Below are 17,770 nucleotides of genomic sequence, written 5' to 3' on the forward strand. Positions count from 1 at the left end.
CGTCAGAAGAGCACGATTTACAGAGCCCTACTGCTGATCTGCGCTTGCCACAACAGGAACAGCGCATAACAACCTCCGCAGCCATTGCCGAAAACAGCGGGAAATTCAAAATGGCGGATTTGCGCCAAAATCATCCCGAGCGCGGGCCCTCCTCGGAGGAGCTACAAAATGCTCTTACCTCTTCGGATCGAGTCCTCCGAGCTCTGATCCGCAGCACAATCAGAAGAAAGCCTCTTTTCTAAGATCGCAGAGCTACCAGCACGACACGACTTTTTTTTGTTGTTGTTGTTAACGCTGTGAGGAAAGATAGAGGCAACAGCGCAAGAGGCAAATTTTTTCCACTCCAGTGGATCAGTAGCATGGGAAAGGCAGTGAAAGGGCGAACCTATGTGCCTGCATCCACAGCGTGGGCAAAGCCAGGGACAGGGCTAGCCTATGTGTCTACATCCACATCAGGGGCTGGGAAAGGCAGGGAAAGGGCGAACCTATGTGCCTTTAAAGTGGGCACCACCAGCCACAACACCCCTGCTACAACTGGCAACAGCACAGGAGCCACCCCAGGCAGATTTTCTGAAGGAGCTGAATAAGCTGTGACCACCCTGCTGGGGAGATAGAGAATACTGAAGAGGCAGATGGAGCTAGCTGGCCATGAGGCACTATGGTTTTTCAGTGCTCTCTATCTCCCCCTGCTGGTTGATGGACACAACCCACTCGTAATGGATTCATCTGCTTGATGACAGAGATCGAGATGGTTGAACAGAGCCCTGAAATCCAAGTAAGGACAGTTTATCAAGGAGTAGGTGGTGATAAACAGTGTCAAAAGCAGCAGATAGATCGAGAAGGTTGAACAGAGACCTTTAGATCTGGCCAGGAACAGGTCAATGGAGACTTTAGCAAATGCTGTTTCAGTTGAATGTAGAGAGCGAAAGCCAAGTGGGTCAAGAATAGCTTGAGATGAAGGAAAGTCAAGACAACAGCAGTGAACAGCAAGTTGAAGTATCCTGGATAGGAAGGGGAAAAGGGAGATGGGGTAATAATTTGAAGGGCAAGTAGGGTCCAATGAATGTTTTCTGAGGGGTGGTGTAACTACGGCATATTTGAAGGCATCAGGAACAGTTGCAGTGAAAAATGAAAGACAGATAGAAGGGATGACAGTAGGAGAGATGGTGCTAAGTAGATAGGTGGGGAGAGGATCGAGGAACAGGTAGTCTCTTTGGAGGAGGAAAGAAAACGTGCAGTGTCCTCTTTAGTGATTTCAGAAAAGGAAGAAAAAGGCAGGGGTTGAAGGTGGGTTGACACAATGGACAGAAGGAAGGAAAGGTGGCGGTGACTTGGTTGAGAACTCACGGTTGATCTTGTAAACCTCATCACGAAAGTACTCAGCCATAGTCTGGAGAGAAAGTGAAGGAGGTGAAGGCACTTTAAGGAGAGAGTTAAGTGTGGAAAAGAAACATTGAGGGTTTGAGCCTAGAGTTTGTCAACTGAATACAGTCTTGCTTGGGAAGTGAAAGAGCAAACTAGAAAGTGGTCAGCAAGAATTTGAAGAATATAAAATCAACATGAACATGGGATTCCAGCCAAAGGTGTTCAGCACATCAGGCACAGGAATGTAGGTAGTGGATTATAGAGGACAGCCAAGGCTGGGGTTTGATATGCCTCATAGAATGGGGAATGGGAGGAGCGAGGGTATCCAGAGCAGAGGAGAAAATATAGCATTATAGGAAGAGACAGCCTCATTGACAGACCTAGATAACATAGTGGTTGAGAAGAGGGATGAACCACTGGTGGAGAAAGTGCAAGACTCAATAGCCTGAAGACTTCTAAATGTATAGGTGGAAATTGGATGGGACTGGGGGGGTGGGGGGTAGGGTGTTTAAGTGTGAAGGTTATCAGATGAGTCAGAGAGGGTGAGAACTGAGGTGCACAAACTGGACAGCAAGTAGTGCATCAGCTGGGTATGGGCTGCTCCTGACCAATGTCAAGCCGGTGTGTGGTCTCTCTCCTGTGACAGTCTCTCCGACGTATCCACAGGCTGTGCTGAGGCAGGTGTTAAGCACCTGTATGAGTGTGGAGAATGCAACTGCAGTAGCCCTGAAAGCTCCTCTTTCAGCATAGTCCGGATTTCCTCACAAAGGGTAGGCTTCGATACCGGTTGAGAAACCGGTGTGGATGCAGACAGAGTGTGAAGGCATAGGCAATCTAGGTTTTCGATGTGATATGAGCTGGAGAGGAGAGCGGTCACTGTGGCATGGCATCGAGGATAACAATGCAGGGGAGGTATGGGTCAAATGCTAGGAAAGAGAATATATTGAAGCTTCTAGGCTTTTTGCGCTCCAGCTCCCTCAATGCACGCAGCACCCTCTTGATGTTGCTTGGGTGCACCCGATGTCGATGAAGGTTCCACGTCAAGTACCAAGTCTCTTCCATGCTGGGTGCAGATGCCGATGTTGATGCAGAACCAAAATGTTTTTCTAACTGGAGTCTGCGGGCTTTAACCTCTGCAAGCATATGCACGTGAGGTCCCTTACACTGAATGTCTTAGTCTGAATCTAGGCACTGAACCCACCAGTTATGGGGGTCTTTGCCTAAAATAATCCCATTGCATCGAGTACACTTCTTAAAGCCACTCAGAACTCTTGATGACATGGAGGAAAAGAGTTGACACAAGGTCAAAAAAACTCTAAGCTTGAGCTCGAGTCATTCCATACCTGAAAAAGATCGATAGTTTCTGGGTAGGAAAAAGGGTGCAAGAGGACACCATGGCTGGGGGGGGGGGGGGGGGGGGTGGAAGAAACAAAAAATGATTAAACTAAATTATAACAGAAACATAATATACCAAAAAAATATATCCTGAAAAAGGGAAGGCACCAAAAAGGCAAAGGATTTTGCGCTGAGGAGATTCAACAAACAACCTCTCTGCTCCACGGAAAACAAAGACTGCTGGTCCCATGCATCCGGCAGGAAGGCACCCGCACATGCGTGGTGAGGGCACTGCCTCAAAGATTTAAAGTGACAGTGTACTTGGCAGGATCCGCACCGGGCTCTGTGGATCATGTTACCATATGCAAGAACATTATGCCTGCTTATCCTCGAAGAACCCAATCCACACCTAAAAGTAATAACCAATTAGGTGCTCTCCAATTCTGCCTTTTAAGAATAGTGTGCTTATCACTAATTGGCAGTTATTAATGAAATATTTCCAAAAATCACTAGCAACATTAATATATATTCCCAGCCACATAAAGAATAACCCTACTCAAAATTACCTGCTGTCCCAGATATGAACAATTTAAAAGGTGAGCCAGGACTACTACCTTTCTAAGTGTGGTTTATAGGTTTCATCTCTTGGGTCATCTTTGAAGGGAATCTCTTCCTCACTAATCAGCAATTCTTCTTCATCACTGGTAATGAAGATGCAGAGAAGAAAAGGAGAGACGATCAAGGATAAAGAATGATACTGAACATTTCTGAAACACTGACCACAGAAATGCCCTGCAAAGAGGCAGCTTCAGTGCAGCGCAAAAAAAAAAAACTAATTATTTTGTCCAAACATTATGGGATATGTTATATAAAAACTGTCTGAAATACTACAAAATTATTCTGGTACAGTTTAACATTCTGAACTTTTAAAAGATCTTCTGGCATCTTTTTTTTTCTCAGCTTCAGTTCTATAGTAAGAGAGGCTCACCAAATGATATACAATTTACATAATTCAGTTTGTGCTCTGTATGTTCCCCTACTCCCTAACAGAAAGGCTGAGCTGAACCAAACTTTATGTGGTGTTATAATAATTGGAAGGGATGTGATTTCTCTGGTTTTCAAATGAGTGTGACTTGGCTGGGGGAGAGGCACAGGCAACACAAGACAATTTTCTAGTAAGAAATGTATAGAGTGTTATTCAAATGCACAGATCCATTAAACTGATGCAAATAAAATCTGATAACTGGACTAAGAATATTAGACAATTTATTTGCATGCTATGAATATCCAGTTTGGGAATGAATTGGGGTGGGTTGGGGGAGCAAAGTTGCTAACTTGCTCATAAGAAATGCATGAGGGAAAATTAAAAGCTTAAAACTGTACAACCAATGGCCTGCCTTGACTACTAATACTAACAAATATTTATACAGTGGAATAAAGGTGTAGTTAGAGCACCAGTCTTGACACCCTGAGTTGGCCGGTTCAAATCTCAATGCTGTTCCATGTGATCTTGAGCAAATCATTTAACCCTCCACTGCCTCAGGTACAAAATTAGACTGAGCCCGCTGAGGACAGAGAAATACCCAGTATACCTAAATGCAACAACTCACCTTGAGCTACTACTGAAAAAGGTGTGAGCAAAATCTAAATAAGTACTAGAAGATAAACACGCTTCATAGATACACAGTCCTTGCTCAGGGAAACAGTACAGAAGATACACACTGAAACAAGTGGATAGCAAAAATAAAAAAAATAAAAGAAACATGGATTCTAAAGTGTGGTTGACCAACTTGAAGTTATCGATCATCTCTGGCTCAGTGCACTCTTGGTTCACATCTTTGCTTTCCAACCACTCACATCAAGTAATCACTACAACATCTTCTGCTCCCTCATGTCCACCGACATGTGGAGTCCGGCAAAGCTCAGTTCTTTCTCCTCTTCTCTAATATAATCCTAAATCCGCTCACCACACTCATTTAATCCACAGGTGTTTTGTTTCACTTCTATGACGATGACATTATATTACTGTCATGAAACGCCTAGCCACCCTACATAAGTACATAAGTAATGCCATACTGGGACAGACCAAAGGTCCATCAAGCCCAGCATCCTGTTTCCAACAGTGGCCAATCCAGGTCACAAATAGCTGGCAAGATTCCAAAAAAGTACAAAACATTCTATACTGCTTATCAGAAATAGTGGATTTTCCCCAAGTCCAATTTAATAATGGTCTATAGACTTTTCCTTTAGGAAGCAGTCCAAACCTTTTTTAAACTCTGCTAAACTAACCGCCTTTACCACATTCTCTGGCAATGAATTCCAGAGTTTAATTACACGTTGAGTGAAAAACATTTCTCCGATTCATTTTAAATTTACTACTTTGTAGCTTCATCGCATGCCCCCTAGTCCTAGTATTTTTGGAAAGCGTGAACAGACGCTTCACATCTACCCATTAAACTCCACTCATTATTTTACAGACCTCTATCATATCGCCCCTCAGCCGCCTTTTCTCCAAGCTGAAGAGCCCTAGCCGCTTTAGCCTTTCCTCATAGGGAAGTCGTCCCATCCCCTTTATCATTTTGGTTGCCCTTCTCTGCACCTTTTCTAATTCCACTATATCTTTTTTGAAATGCGGCGACCAGAATTGAACACAATATTCAAGCTGCGGTCGCACCATGGAGCAACACAAAGGCATTATAATATCCTCATTTTTGTTTTCTATTCCTTTCCTAATAATACCTAACATTCTATTTGCTTTCTTAGCCGCAGCAGCACACTGAGCACAAGGTTTCAACGTATCATCGACGACGACACCTAGATCCCTTTCTTGATCTGTGACTCCTAACGTGGAACCTTACATGACATAACTATAATTTGGGTTCCTCTTTCCCATATGCATCACTTTGCACTTGCTCACATTAAACGTCATCTGCCATTTAGATGCACAGTCGCACAGTCGTCTAAAGTCCTCTTGCAATTTTTTACAATAATCCCGTGATTTAACAACTTTGAATAACTTTGTGTCATCAGCAAATTTAATTACCTCAATAGTTACTCCCATCTCTAGGTCATTTATAAATATGTTAAAAAGCAGCGGTACCAGCACAGACCCCTGGGGAACCCCGCTAACTACCCTTCTCCATTGAGAATACTGACCTTTTAACCCTACTCTGTTCTCTATCTTTTAACCAGTTTTTAATCCACAATAGGACACTACCTCCTATCCCATGACTCTCCAATTTCCTCTGAAGTCTTTCATGAGCTACTTTGTCAAACGCCTTCTAAAAATCCAGATACACAATATCAACCGGCTCACCTTTGTCCACATGTTTGTTCACCCCTTCAAAGAAGTAATAGATTGGTGAGGCAAGATTTCCCTATACTAAACCCATATTGGCTTTGTCTCATTAATCCATGCTTTTGAATATGCTCTGTAATTTTGTTCTTTATAATAGTCTCCACCATTTTGCCCGGCACCAACGTCAGACTCAGTGGTCTATAATTTCCCGGATCTCCTCTGGAACCTTTTTTAAAAATCAGCATTACATTGGCCACCCTCCAATCATCTGTTACCACGCTCGATTTTAAGGATAAATTACATATTACTAACAATAGCTCCGCACATTCATTTTTCAGTTCTATCAGTACTCTGGGATAAATACCATTGGGTCCAGGAGATTTGCTACTTTTTAGTTTGTAGAACTGCCCCATTACATCCTCCAGGTTTATAGGAAATTCATTCAGTCTCTCCGATTCATCAGCTTCGAATACCATTTTCCTTGGTGAAGACTGAAGCAAAGAATTCATTTAATCTCTCCGCTACGGCTTTGTCTTCCCTGATCGCCCCTTTTACCCCTCGGTCATCTAGCAGTCCAACCAATTCTTTTGCCGGCTTCCTGCTTTTAATATACCTAAAAAAAATGTTTTACTATGTGTGCTTGCCTCCAATGTAATCTTTTTTTCGAAGTCCCTCTTAGCCTTCCTTATCAGCGCTTCGCATTTTACTTGCCATTCCTTATGCTGTTTCTTATTATTTTCAGTCAGTTCCTTCTTCCATTTTCTGAAGGATTTTCTTTTAGCTCACTTTTTAACCATGCCGGCTGTTTGGTCTTCCAGCCTCCTTTTTTAATACGTGGAATATATTTGGCCAGGGCTTCCAGGATGGTGTTTTTGAACAACATCCACGCCTGATGTAAATTTTTGACCCTCGCAGACGCTCCTCTAAGCTTTTTCACCGTTCTCATTTTGTTATAGTCTCCTTTTCTAAAGTTTACTGCTAACGTATTTGATTTCCTATGTATACTTCAAACCTAATATCAAATCCGATCATATTATGATCACTGTTATCAAGTGGCCCCAGCACCATTACCTCCCATACCAGTTCATGTGTTCCACTAAGGACTAGTTCTAGAATTTTTCCTTCTCTCGTCGGCTCCTGTACCAGCTGCTCCATAAAGCTGTCCTTGATTTCATCAAGGAAATTTACCTCCCTAGCATGCCCTGATGTTACATTTACCCAGTCAATATCGGGGTAATTGAAATCACCCATTATTATCGTGTTACCCAGTTTCTTTGCGTCCCTATCCTTTTCCCCTTTACACATGGAATTTCAATCCATAGGAATTCCAACATGTGTTTTGTTTCCTGCAAAACTTTCAGTCTATTTGATTCAAGGCTCTCCTTAATATACAATGCTACCCCTCCACCAATTCGATCCACCCTATCACTACGATATAATTTGAACCCTGGTATTACAGTGTCCCACTGGTTATCCTCCTTCCACCAGGTCTCAGAGATGCCTATATCTAATTTTTCATTTAGTGCAATATATTCTAACTCTCCCATCTTATTTCTTAAGCTCCTGGTATTCAAATATAGACATTTCAAACTATGGTTGTTGTTTCTATTTACATCATGCTCAGTACTTGACAGCATTAATTTGTAATCGTGTCTGATTTTTAAGGACACCTGATCTACTACGGTCTCTTTTGCAACCTCACTATCAGGATACCTTATCTTCCCTGTTTTGGTGATATCTTTGAAAGATACCTTATCCTGAGCCATGTGCTTTTGAGCGACTGTCAGCCTTCCCCCAGTTTCTAGTTTAAAAGCTGTGCTATCTCCTTTTTAAATACTAATGCCAGCAGCCTGGTCCCACCCTGGTTAAGGTGGAGCCCATCCTTTCGGAATAGGCTCCCTCTTCCCCAGAATATTGCCCAGTTCCTAACAAGTCTAAAACCCTCCTGAGGTTATCCTGTGGCCAGAGAGTCTATCCCTGGCACAACTCAGGTCTTTTGCACCTGCCCTTTGTGCTCTATACTAGCACCCTCCTCCCACTGACTGGATCACATCCTCCCTCTGGGCGAATCTCCCTCTCTCCAATTATCCCCAGTGATTCTAGGTTACTAGAGCCACACTTCCAGTGGTCCCATAGTTTCCAGAAAGCACTAAAAGACCCAACACAAAAACCAGCTGGATTCTTTATCAGTCCAGACAACAGAGTCAACAAACTAAACAGGTTTACTATCACACTGAACAATGATCAAAAATGTGCAATCAGCAAACAACAACAGGTAATTGAAATATGGATCAATCATAACATTAACTAAACATCTATATACAGTCTAAACAGTACCTGGGAAGGTCAGGATATATAGTTCACTCAGCCTCAGCAAAGAGATCTGTCCCTCTTTCCTCCCGGGTTAAGACTGAAGCAACAACCAGCAACAACTGCTGGGTAATTTCAAACTCCAGGCCAATCAGAGCCCAGTCAACAAGATTTCAAATATATACTGCTTCTTGCTTCCTTGTTTGTGTCAAACTAAAGAAAAAACACTAATGGGCCGATCAGGAACAAACACAGGCGCTAGAGGCTATTAGCGACATACTAGCGCCTGCATTTGGTACCGTCCCATGATCAGAGTCCCTGAGCGCATGAGACACACTCGTGGGCTCTGAACATACCTAGCATGCTAACGTATGCAAAGCAGGTCTCTTAGCGCAAGTAGCATGCAAATGCATGCTAAATGTATTCCTCCCCAATGATCAGCGAGCAGCACGCCAAACATTGGCGCTCTGCGACAAACCCTACACCAGCTCGGAGCTGGCATTAGGGTTTGCAGGAATGGTGATCCCTGTCCAGCATTCCCCCCAATGCAGCAGCCCCCTCGACACAAGTTTGGGGGGGGGGGGGTGCTGGAGATCCGGTGGGTCTCCAGCCTTCATAACCCCCCTAGAATCCCCTCAAATAGTAACATAGTACACGACGGCAGAAAAAGACCTGCACAGTCCATCCAGTCTGCCCAAGAAATGTGCCACTTTTTTGTGTATATCTTACCTTGATTTGTACCTGTCTTTTTCAGGGCACAGACCGTACATGTCTGTCCAGCACTATCCCCGCCTCCCACCATCGGCTCTGGCACAGACCATATAAGTCTGCCCAGCACCATCCCCGCCTCCCAACCACCAGCCCCGCCTCCCACTACCAGCTCTGTTATCCAATCTCGGCTAAGCTCCTGAGGATCCATTTCTTCTGAACAGGATTCCTTTATGTTTATCCCACGCATGTTTGAATTCCTTTACTGTTTTCATCTCCACCACCTCCCGCGGGAGGGCATTCCAAGCATCCATCACTCTCTCCGTGAAAAAATACTTCCTGACATTTTTCTTGAGTCTGCCCCCCTTCAATCTCATTTCATGTCCTCTCGTTCTACCGCCTTCGTATCTCCGGAAAAGGTTCGTTTGCGGATAAATACCTTTCAAATATTTGAACGTCTGTATCATATCACCCCTGTTTCTCCTTTCCTCCAGGGTATACATGTTCAGGTCCTCGTACGTCTTGTACCGCAAATCCCATACCATTCTCGTAGCTTTTCTTTGCACCGCTTCGATTCTTTTTACATCTTTAGCAAGATACGGCCTCCAAAACTAACACAATACTCCAGATGGGGCCTCACCGATTATACAGGGGCATCAACACTACCTTTCTTCTGCTGGTCACACCTCTCTCTATACACCCAACAACCTTCTAGATACAGCCACCGCCTTGTCACACTGTTTCGTCGCCTTCAAATTGACTCTGGTGGCCCAGTGGGCCGCGAGTCAACACCCCCCTCCTGTCCTGGTCTAGTGGCCCTCTTCCCCACTCCCTACCTTCGTTGGATGCACTGGACAGGGACCCGCCATTTTTGCGGCAGCGCCAATGGACGAGAGAGGCCACCCCCCTCTTCCAACGAAGGTAGGGGGTGGGGAAGAGGGCCACTAGACCACCAGGTCGGGGGGGGGGCGGGGGGTTGACTCATGGCCCACTGGGCCACAAGGGCTCTATTTGAGGGGATACTGTGGGGCTTAGTGAGACTGGAGACCCTCCGGATCTACAGCCCCCCCCCCCCCCCCGAACATGTGTCGGTGTGGAGGGGTCGGGGGACTGGAGGTCTGCCAGACCTCCAGCCTCCATGTCGCTTGGTTCGGGTGGGGGTACTAGGCCACCAGAGCCATGCTGTTTGGGGTCTGGTGGTCCCATGGACTTCTAGCCCCTGTTTGACAGGTCTGAGCTTTAGACAGCCCAGACCTGTCAAATAAGTGCGGGAGGACTGTGCCCGAGCACATGCTCAGGCACAATCCTCCCGAACTTTACCCTATGATCAGAGATAATAGCATGTATACATTTCCATTATCTCTGATCATAGGGATGGTAAAGCCCCGCACTGTTCCAGCGCTATTTTTAGAGCGCTGTTAGGAACAGTATGGAGCTTTTGATCATCTGCCAATCAGTTCTCTAGAACAGCTTTACAGCAAAGAAACACCACCTGCTGGCTAAATAGGAGAAATACACTTCAAAAAATAATCAATGCAATACTTTAAAAGGAGTGAAGCCTGTGAAGACTGGGATTACTTTAATCAGTGGGATTTGAATTAGAGACTTAAGTATAAGTATTGTTAAATAACTTCTGGTTTTTAAAAGAGAAAGAATGTAATCAGATGTATTATTTCTAACTAATATTGGACAATAAGTATGTTTACAATGAAATGATTTGACTATAACCGTATTGGCCTTGAAGAAGCCAACCAGATGATCAATGTGGAATAATGAATTGGACGAGTAATATCTGGGGATAATCAGGTTAATACCACAGGTTTTTTTCTGTTTACTGTTTAATTGATCTCCTTATCTTGTTTCACTCTCCCTATTTAGTGGTCTAAGGAAGAGAATAGAATTACCTGACTGAAATAATTCCTACATATTACTTTCTCTGTATTTCCAGCAAGTTGTTTTATCGCTTGTAAAAATTTAAATGGTTATAAATAAAAAAATTAAAAAAAAATAATCAATGCAAGAAAATATCCAAAACACTCTACAGGCTTAAAACACTTTCTTCACGGTTACTTTTCCCTACTAATCCTTTCAACCCCGATATTAGCCCACTTCCAACACTTTCTTGATGCTATTTCTTCTTGGCTCTCTAAACACCAGCTTGTACATAACACATAGAAAACTGTTGCATGTTAGTTCACGGGGGGGGGGGGGGGGGGGGGGGGGGTATTTATTCCCTCCATTCCTTTATTCAGCCAGTTAATTCTTTTCGGTATCTGGGAGTTATACTCGACTCATCTCACTTTCACTCAGCAAATTTCCAACTTAGCCAAAATCAGTTTTCTGGCTCTCCGATAATTGCAGTCAGTCCAGCGCTATTTTGTCCAAGAGACTTTTCAATCCCTTGTCCTTTCACTGTTGGTAACTAGACTTGACTATTGCAACAATCTATCTCTGCTGCTCACACACAAATCTAAAAAGACAAATCTACACAAAACACTGCTATAAGATTGATAACTTATGCATGTAAGTTTGAGCATGTGTTCCCCTTATTTCAGAAATTTCATTGGCTCCCTATTGAGAAACGGATCACCTTTAAGTTACTCACGCTGGCATTCAAAGCCCACAGATTAGGTCTTCCAGACTACCTAGCATCACTGAACATTTCATATTCCCCTACTAGTCTTCTGCAATCGATTAATGATTATTGCCTTGTGCTCCCAAGCCCAAAAACTGCCCAGCTAGAATTTACTAGGCATCCTGACTTTTTCTTTGCCGCTCCTTTTCATTGGAATTCTCTTCTCTAACCACTCGTGCCAAAATTGTCCTTTAAAAATTTTAAGACTGTTATATAAACCTGGATTTTTAATCAAGCCTTTAAAGTTCCCTGATCCACTAAAGCGGCTCATTTTCACCTCAGTCTACTCCTATGCCCAATTAACCAAGTATCTAGCTTTCATTACCTCTGTGTCATTCCTGACTCTTCCTCTCTTTTCAACCTCAAATCTTACATCTGTCAAAAGTTAGCTTTCTTGTTTTCTGTCAGATATGGACAATCTGCCATTTCCTTAACCATAATTAAGTAAAGAGGTGTGGTAGCCGTGTTAGTCCACTCTTAAAGGTTATCAATAGAAATCAAAATAAAACATGGAAAAGAAAATAAGGTGATACCTTTTTTATTGGACATAACTTAATACATTTCTTGATTAGCTTTCGAAGGTTGCCCTTCTTCCTCAGATCGGAAATAAGCAAATGAGGTAGCAGATAGTATATATGAGAGAAACATCAGAGCATTACTTTGACTGTCTGACAGAGTGGGAGGGTGGGGGTATGCATGGGGACATCAAAGCATTTCATTGATATTCTAACAGAATGGGTGTTGGTAGGTGAGAGGAGGGTAATAAACAGAGAAATACAGCTTTATGTTTTATGCTGGCCTTCCGACAGCCACCAAATTTAAAACACATGCTGATCAGAAGTAAACTTCCAACACAGACCGAAAAAGAAAAGGGCACGTTCCCGTGTAACACAGCCAGCTGCAAACTATGCCAAAACATTTCACAAAACATTTCACAAAGGAAAAATATTCAACATAAAGGACTATTTTACATGCTCATCTTCCAATGTGGTATATATCATTCAGGGTAAGAAATGTAACGAAGGATGCTATATTGGAGAAACGGGCCAGATGCTTAAGACAAGATTCAATCTACACAGACATCACATGAAAATAGCCGGTGCCAGTCAGGCCCCCACCCCTGTGGGCCAACACTTCACAAGACCAGAACACTGCACCAGTGATTTCACAGTAAGAATACTGAAAGGTAATTTTAAAACAATACAGGAACTTATTTTGACATCCAACAAGGAGAAATTAGACCTTACCTGCTAATTTGCTATCCTTTAGTCCCTCCGGACCGGCCCAGGATTGGACTGATGGGTTATCCACGCCTACCAGCAGGTGAGACTGAGAAAACTCTGATTCCAGAGAGCCAATGAGAGCCCTGGTCATGTGACTGTAACCTCAGTATTTGAATAACAAAGCAGAAAGGACAAGAAAAAGATCTGTATTCTGTGCCATAAGGAATTCAAGCAGCCAGGAAGCACAATATAAACAGGCTTGAACTACGGTGTAATCATAACAGTGGGCTCACCAACAAATCGGAACAGAGCTGAGGTATGGCCAAATATGCACCAACGTGTGAAACTATGCAGTTGTGGAACTGGTGCAACTTTTCGTATTTTCTTTTTTTTTTTTTTACCACAACATGAACTGATTAAACTTTGCAAACTGTAGCTTATCTCCATTAACTGTCTAACTTGCAGAACAGCTCTGTAGCGGACAGTTGAATATATGTACACAGAAATGCTGGAAATATAGATCAAGGGAGGGGCCTGGGCCAGTCCAGAGGGACTAAAGGAAAGCAAATTAGCAGGTAAGGTCTAATTTCTCCTTCCTTAGCGTCACTCCGGACCGGCACAGGATTGGACTGATGGGACGTAACAAAGCAGTAGTCCTAAGGGCGGCACCCCAGCAAACCCGCTGTGAGCACCCGAGAGGCAAAGATCGCCTCCTGACGACACTGCACATCCAGCCTATAATGTCTAGAGAAAGAGTGAAGAGACGACCAAGTCGCTGCCTTACAGATCTCCGCTGGAGGCACCAAGGCACACTCCGCCCAGGAGGCTGCCTGCCCTCTTGTAGAATGAGCTTTCAGGGCCTCAGGAACTGGTCTGCCTGACCACAGATAAGCAGACGCTATCATCTGTTTGATCCAACGCAACAACGTGGGCTTAGAAGCCGCCAACCCTTTGCGGTGCCCAGCAAAAAGAAGAAAGAGACGATCCGAGCGACGGAAGTCCTCCGTAACTGAGAGATATCGTCTAATCACTCTCTTAACATCCAGAGTACGCAACATCCGCTGCTCTTGCGTTCCCGAGGCTGACCCGAGAACCGGCAGAAAAACTGACTGGGCCAAATGAAAACGAGATAGTACCTTAGGCAAAAAGGAAGGAACCGGCCGCAGGACCACTCGCTCCTTAGAAAATTCCAGAAATGGAGATCTGCAGGAAAAAGCTTACAACTCCGAAACTCTTCTAGCTGACGCAATAGCCACTAGAAACACTGTCTTAAGCGTTAAATCCTTCAAAGAACAGACTCGTAAAGGCTGAAATGGAGATTTCGTTAGTGACGATAGAACCAGATTAAGATCCCAAGAAGGAAAAATTGATCTGACCGGTGGACGAAGAAGGCTCCTCCACCGCCGCCCGTTTGACGGCAGAACCGCATCGGGACTCCACAAACACGTCTCTTACTGGGGCGTTGAATTCTATTCTGTATCCATCTCTGATCAGGTCCAGAACCCACTGATCTGAGGAAATCTTGGCCCACTCCTCGACAAAGAGGGAAAGCCGTCCTCCGATGACAGGCATCGAGGAGAGGGCCGGCGCACCATCATTGAGAGGGTCGCCCCTGAACTCCTGGTCTTGAGCCACCGGCTGCGGAACGCTTGTCCGAGCGAAAGGAGTTCCTCTGCTGACCACGGGCATGTGAAGTGAACCCAGCAGAACACCCCGGGCGGTACCTTCTAGCTTCACGGAAGCGAGGTCTGTACGAGGAGTGGACCGCCTGGCCCTTAGAGGAAGGCCTCTGCCTATCTTCGGGCAAGCGCTGGGGTTTTGGATCACCCAGGCCTTTCACAATTTTCTCCAACTCCTCACCAAATAGGAGAAGTCCTTGAAAAGGCAACTTCACCAACCTTTGCTTAGAGGCCATGTTCGCTGCCCAGTGTCGTAGCCACAGACGATGGCGAGCCGCCACTGCTACTGCCATTTGTTTAGCCGAAGCTCTAACAAGGTCATAAAGGGCATCAGCCAGAAAGGACAAGGCCACCTACATCCGTGGAGCCACCTCCAAGTAGGGCTCCCCTCCATCTCCGGGCTGAGCCACTGCCTGTTGCAGCCAAGCTAGGCAGGCTCTCACAGCATAACAGCTGCATGCAGACGCCCGAACAGTGAGGCCTGCAATTTCAAAGGACCGTTTCAATGCTGTTTCCAGCCTACGGTCTTTAACATCCTTCAGGGCAACACCTCCTTCAACAGGGAGGGTAGTTCTCTTTGTCACCGCTGTGACTAGGGCATCCACTGTAGGCATTTGAAAACGAGCCATATGTCCCTCACGCAGAGGGTATAACTGCCCCATAGCCCTGGAAACACTCAAAGGTACCTCGGGGTCAGCCCACTGAGCCGAAACAAGCTCTAGGATGGAGTCATGCAAAGGGAAGGCCCGAGCAGCTTTCTTGGTACTAGCCATCCTGGGATTACCCGAGGAGGCCATGCCACTGTCAGGATCTTCAATCGAGAGGGCCTGCAGGGTATCTGAAATAAGCGCTGGCAGCTCATCACGGTGGAAAATCCTCACCGTGGAGGGATCATCCAGATCCTGTGGTAAATCCGCACCTGACTCTGGTTCCTCAGACCAAGAACGTCTGTCAGAGTTCTCCGAATCCTCACACCCCGACCACGGGGAGGGGGGGGGGGGGGGGGGGGGGGGAGAAGGTGCACCACAATCTGAAGGGGAATTAACCCTTCTGCGCTTATCTTTAGGCCAAGCATCCGGGGAAAAAAAGCCTCACTGGGCAGTCCCAGGCCAGAATCCATCGGGGGGGGGCAATCAGAGGAGCCTCAGGCGACCCTTGAGGAAGGGCTCTTTTCATCATGTATGCTTTATGCAGCAAAAGCACAAAATCCGGGGAGAAAATCTCACCCTGGGCACCCAAATCCTGTCCGGTGCTAGCCACTCCTGAAATAACCTCATCTCGAGGTGCCCCACCCGGCTCAGGTCTCTCCGTGTCCACGGAGGCCGCGCCATGCGGTGTAAGCAAAATGGCGCCCGCTGCCAGCTCAGAGCGGGAAGAAACATCGCTCGCCATGCTCGGGCCGGCTCCTACGCCAGTACAGCACGATTTACAGAGCCCTGCTGCTGATTTGCGCTTGCCACAAGTGGAACAGCGCTTTACATTGTCCACAGCCATCGCCGAAAAACGGCGGTAAAATCCAAAATGGCGGTTTCGCGCCAAAATCGCCCCGATCGCGGGCCCACCCCGGAGGAGTTGGAAAACACTCTTACCTCAAAGGATCTAGTGTACAACTACGATCCTACTGAAAATCAGGTCAAAAACCTCTGTTCCAGCGTCTCTGCGTTTAAAAACGCGACGCGACTTTTTTTTTTTTTTTTAAGCTGTGAGGAAAGCAGAGGTATTGAAGACTCCGGAGGCTCAGATGAGTGGGAAAGGCAGGGAAAGGGCGAACCTATATGCCTGCATCCACTGTTGGTGGGTAAGGACAGGGAAAGCAAGGCAATATGTCCACATCCACAGAGGTATGGGTAAGGCAGGGAAAGGGCTAACCTATGTGCCTTTAAAGTGAAGCTGCTATAGCCTCCAACACCCTGGTTAAGAACTGGCAAGCCAGGAGCCACCCCCAGGCAGATTTTTGATGGAGCTCGAACAAGCTGCAGCCACCCTGCTAGGGGAGATAGATAATACTGAAGAGGCAGTGGAGCTAGCTGGCCAAGAGGGCACTGTGAAAGTTTGCGTGCTCTCTATCTCCCCTGCTGGTTGATGGACATAACCCATACGTAATGGCTTCATCTGCTTGATGACAAGGAACAGAGATTAAAGACAAATAGCTATCCCACAAAGAGAGACTAATGGCTCACGTCCTACCTGCTGGGAGACTGAGAAAATACTAAGGTTACAGTCACATGACCAGGGCTCTTTGGAGTCAGAGTTTTCTCAGTCTCACCTGCTGGTAGGCGTAGATAACCCATCAGTCCAATCCTGGGCCGGTCCGGAGGGACGCTAAGGAAACAGGACTTAATAAGGATCTGGGTTTTCTAACTCATTATAAAACATAAAGCTGTATTTCTCTGTTTATTACCCTCCTCTCACCTACCAACACCCATTCTGTTAGAATATCAATGAAATGCTTTGATGTCCCCATGCATACCCCCACCCTCCCACTCTGACAGTCAAAGTAATGCTTTGATGTTTCTCTCATATATACTATCTGCTACCTCATTTGCTTATTTCCGATCTGAGGAAGAAGGGCAACCTTCGAAAGCTAATCAAGAAATGTATTAAGTTATGTCCAATAGAAAAGGTATCATCTTATTTTCTTTTCCATGTTTTATTTTGTTTGATTTCTATTGATAACCTTTAACCATAATCAATGTCATGCTCCGGTTCTCTCATTCTTCACTTCTTGGCTTGATTAAGTAATGTCACACTGGGAAAAGACCAAGGGTCCATCGAGCCCAGCATCCTGTCCATGACAGCGGCCAATCCAGGCCAAGGGCACCTGGCAAGCTTCCCAAACGTACAAACACTCTATACATGTTATTGCAACATTATCTATCCCAGATTTCTATTAAAAAAAAGAAAAACTTCAAAATACTTGCATAACACTGCTATGTCACACATGCCATTTTGACCACACAACACCCCTGCTGAAACAATATCACTAGCTATCTCTCCTTTCTCACTATTCCATACTCTCTAGCTAGAGTTCTTTAGTAGTTAAATGATAGTCATCTTATTCTCCTGGGTCAAAAACTTGCCCGTCTCAGTCAACCAGATACAATGCCCTTTTCTTTCTCTCACCCCATGTTTAGAATAGTCTCCCTTCTCCAGGACAACTTTTCTTTCAAAAGTTTTAAGTCAAAACTAAAGACACAGCTTATCAAACAAGCTCTTG

At 45.1% G+C, this 17,770-nt stretch overlaps 1 protein-coding gene across 1 annotated transcript in view; it reads right to left on the reverse strand.

Moving 5' to 3' along the window:
* The window catches only part of ZFP91 (ZFP91 zinc finger protein), a 503,483-nt gene that overhangs the window by 333,596 nt on the left and 152,117 nt on the right, over positions 1-17,770 (reverse strand). The window contains 1 exon segment of the mRNA XM_030221066.1: positions 3,315-3,401. Coding sequence (XP_030076926.1) covers positions 3,315-3,401 — 87 coding nt within the window.

Source organism: Microcaecilia unicolor, chromosome 1 (genome assembly GCF_901765095.1).
Source record: "Microcaecilia unicolor chromosome 1, aMicUni1.1, whole genome shotgun sequence".
NCBI lineage: Eukaryota > Metazoa > Chordata > Amphibia > Gymnophiona > Siphonopidae > Microcaecilia > Microcaecilia unicolor.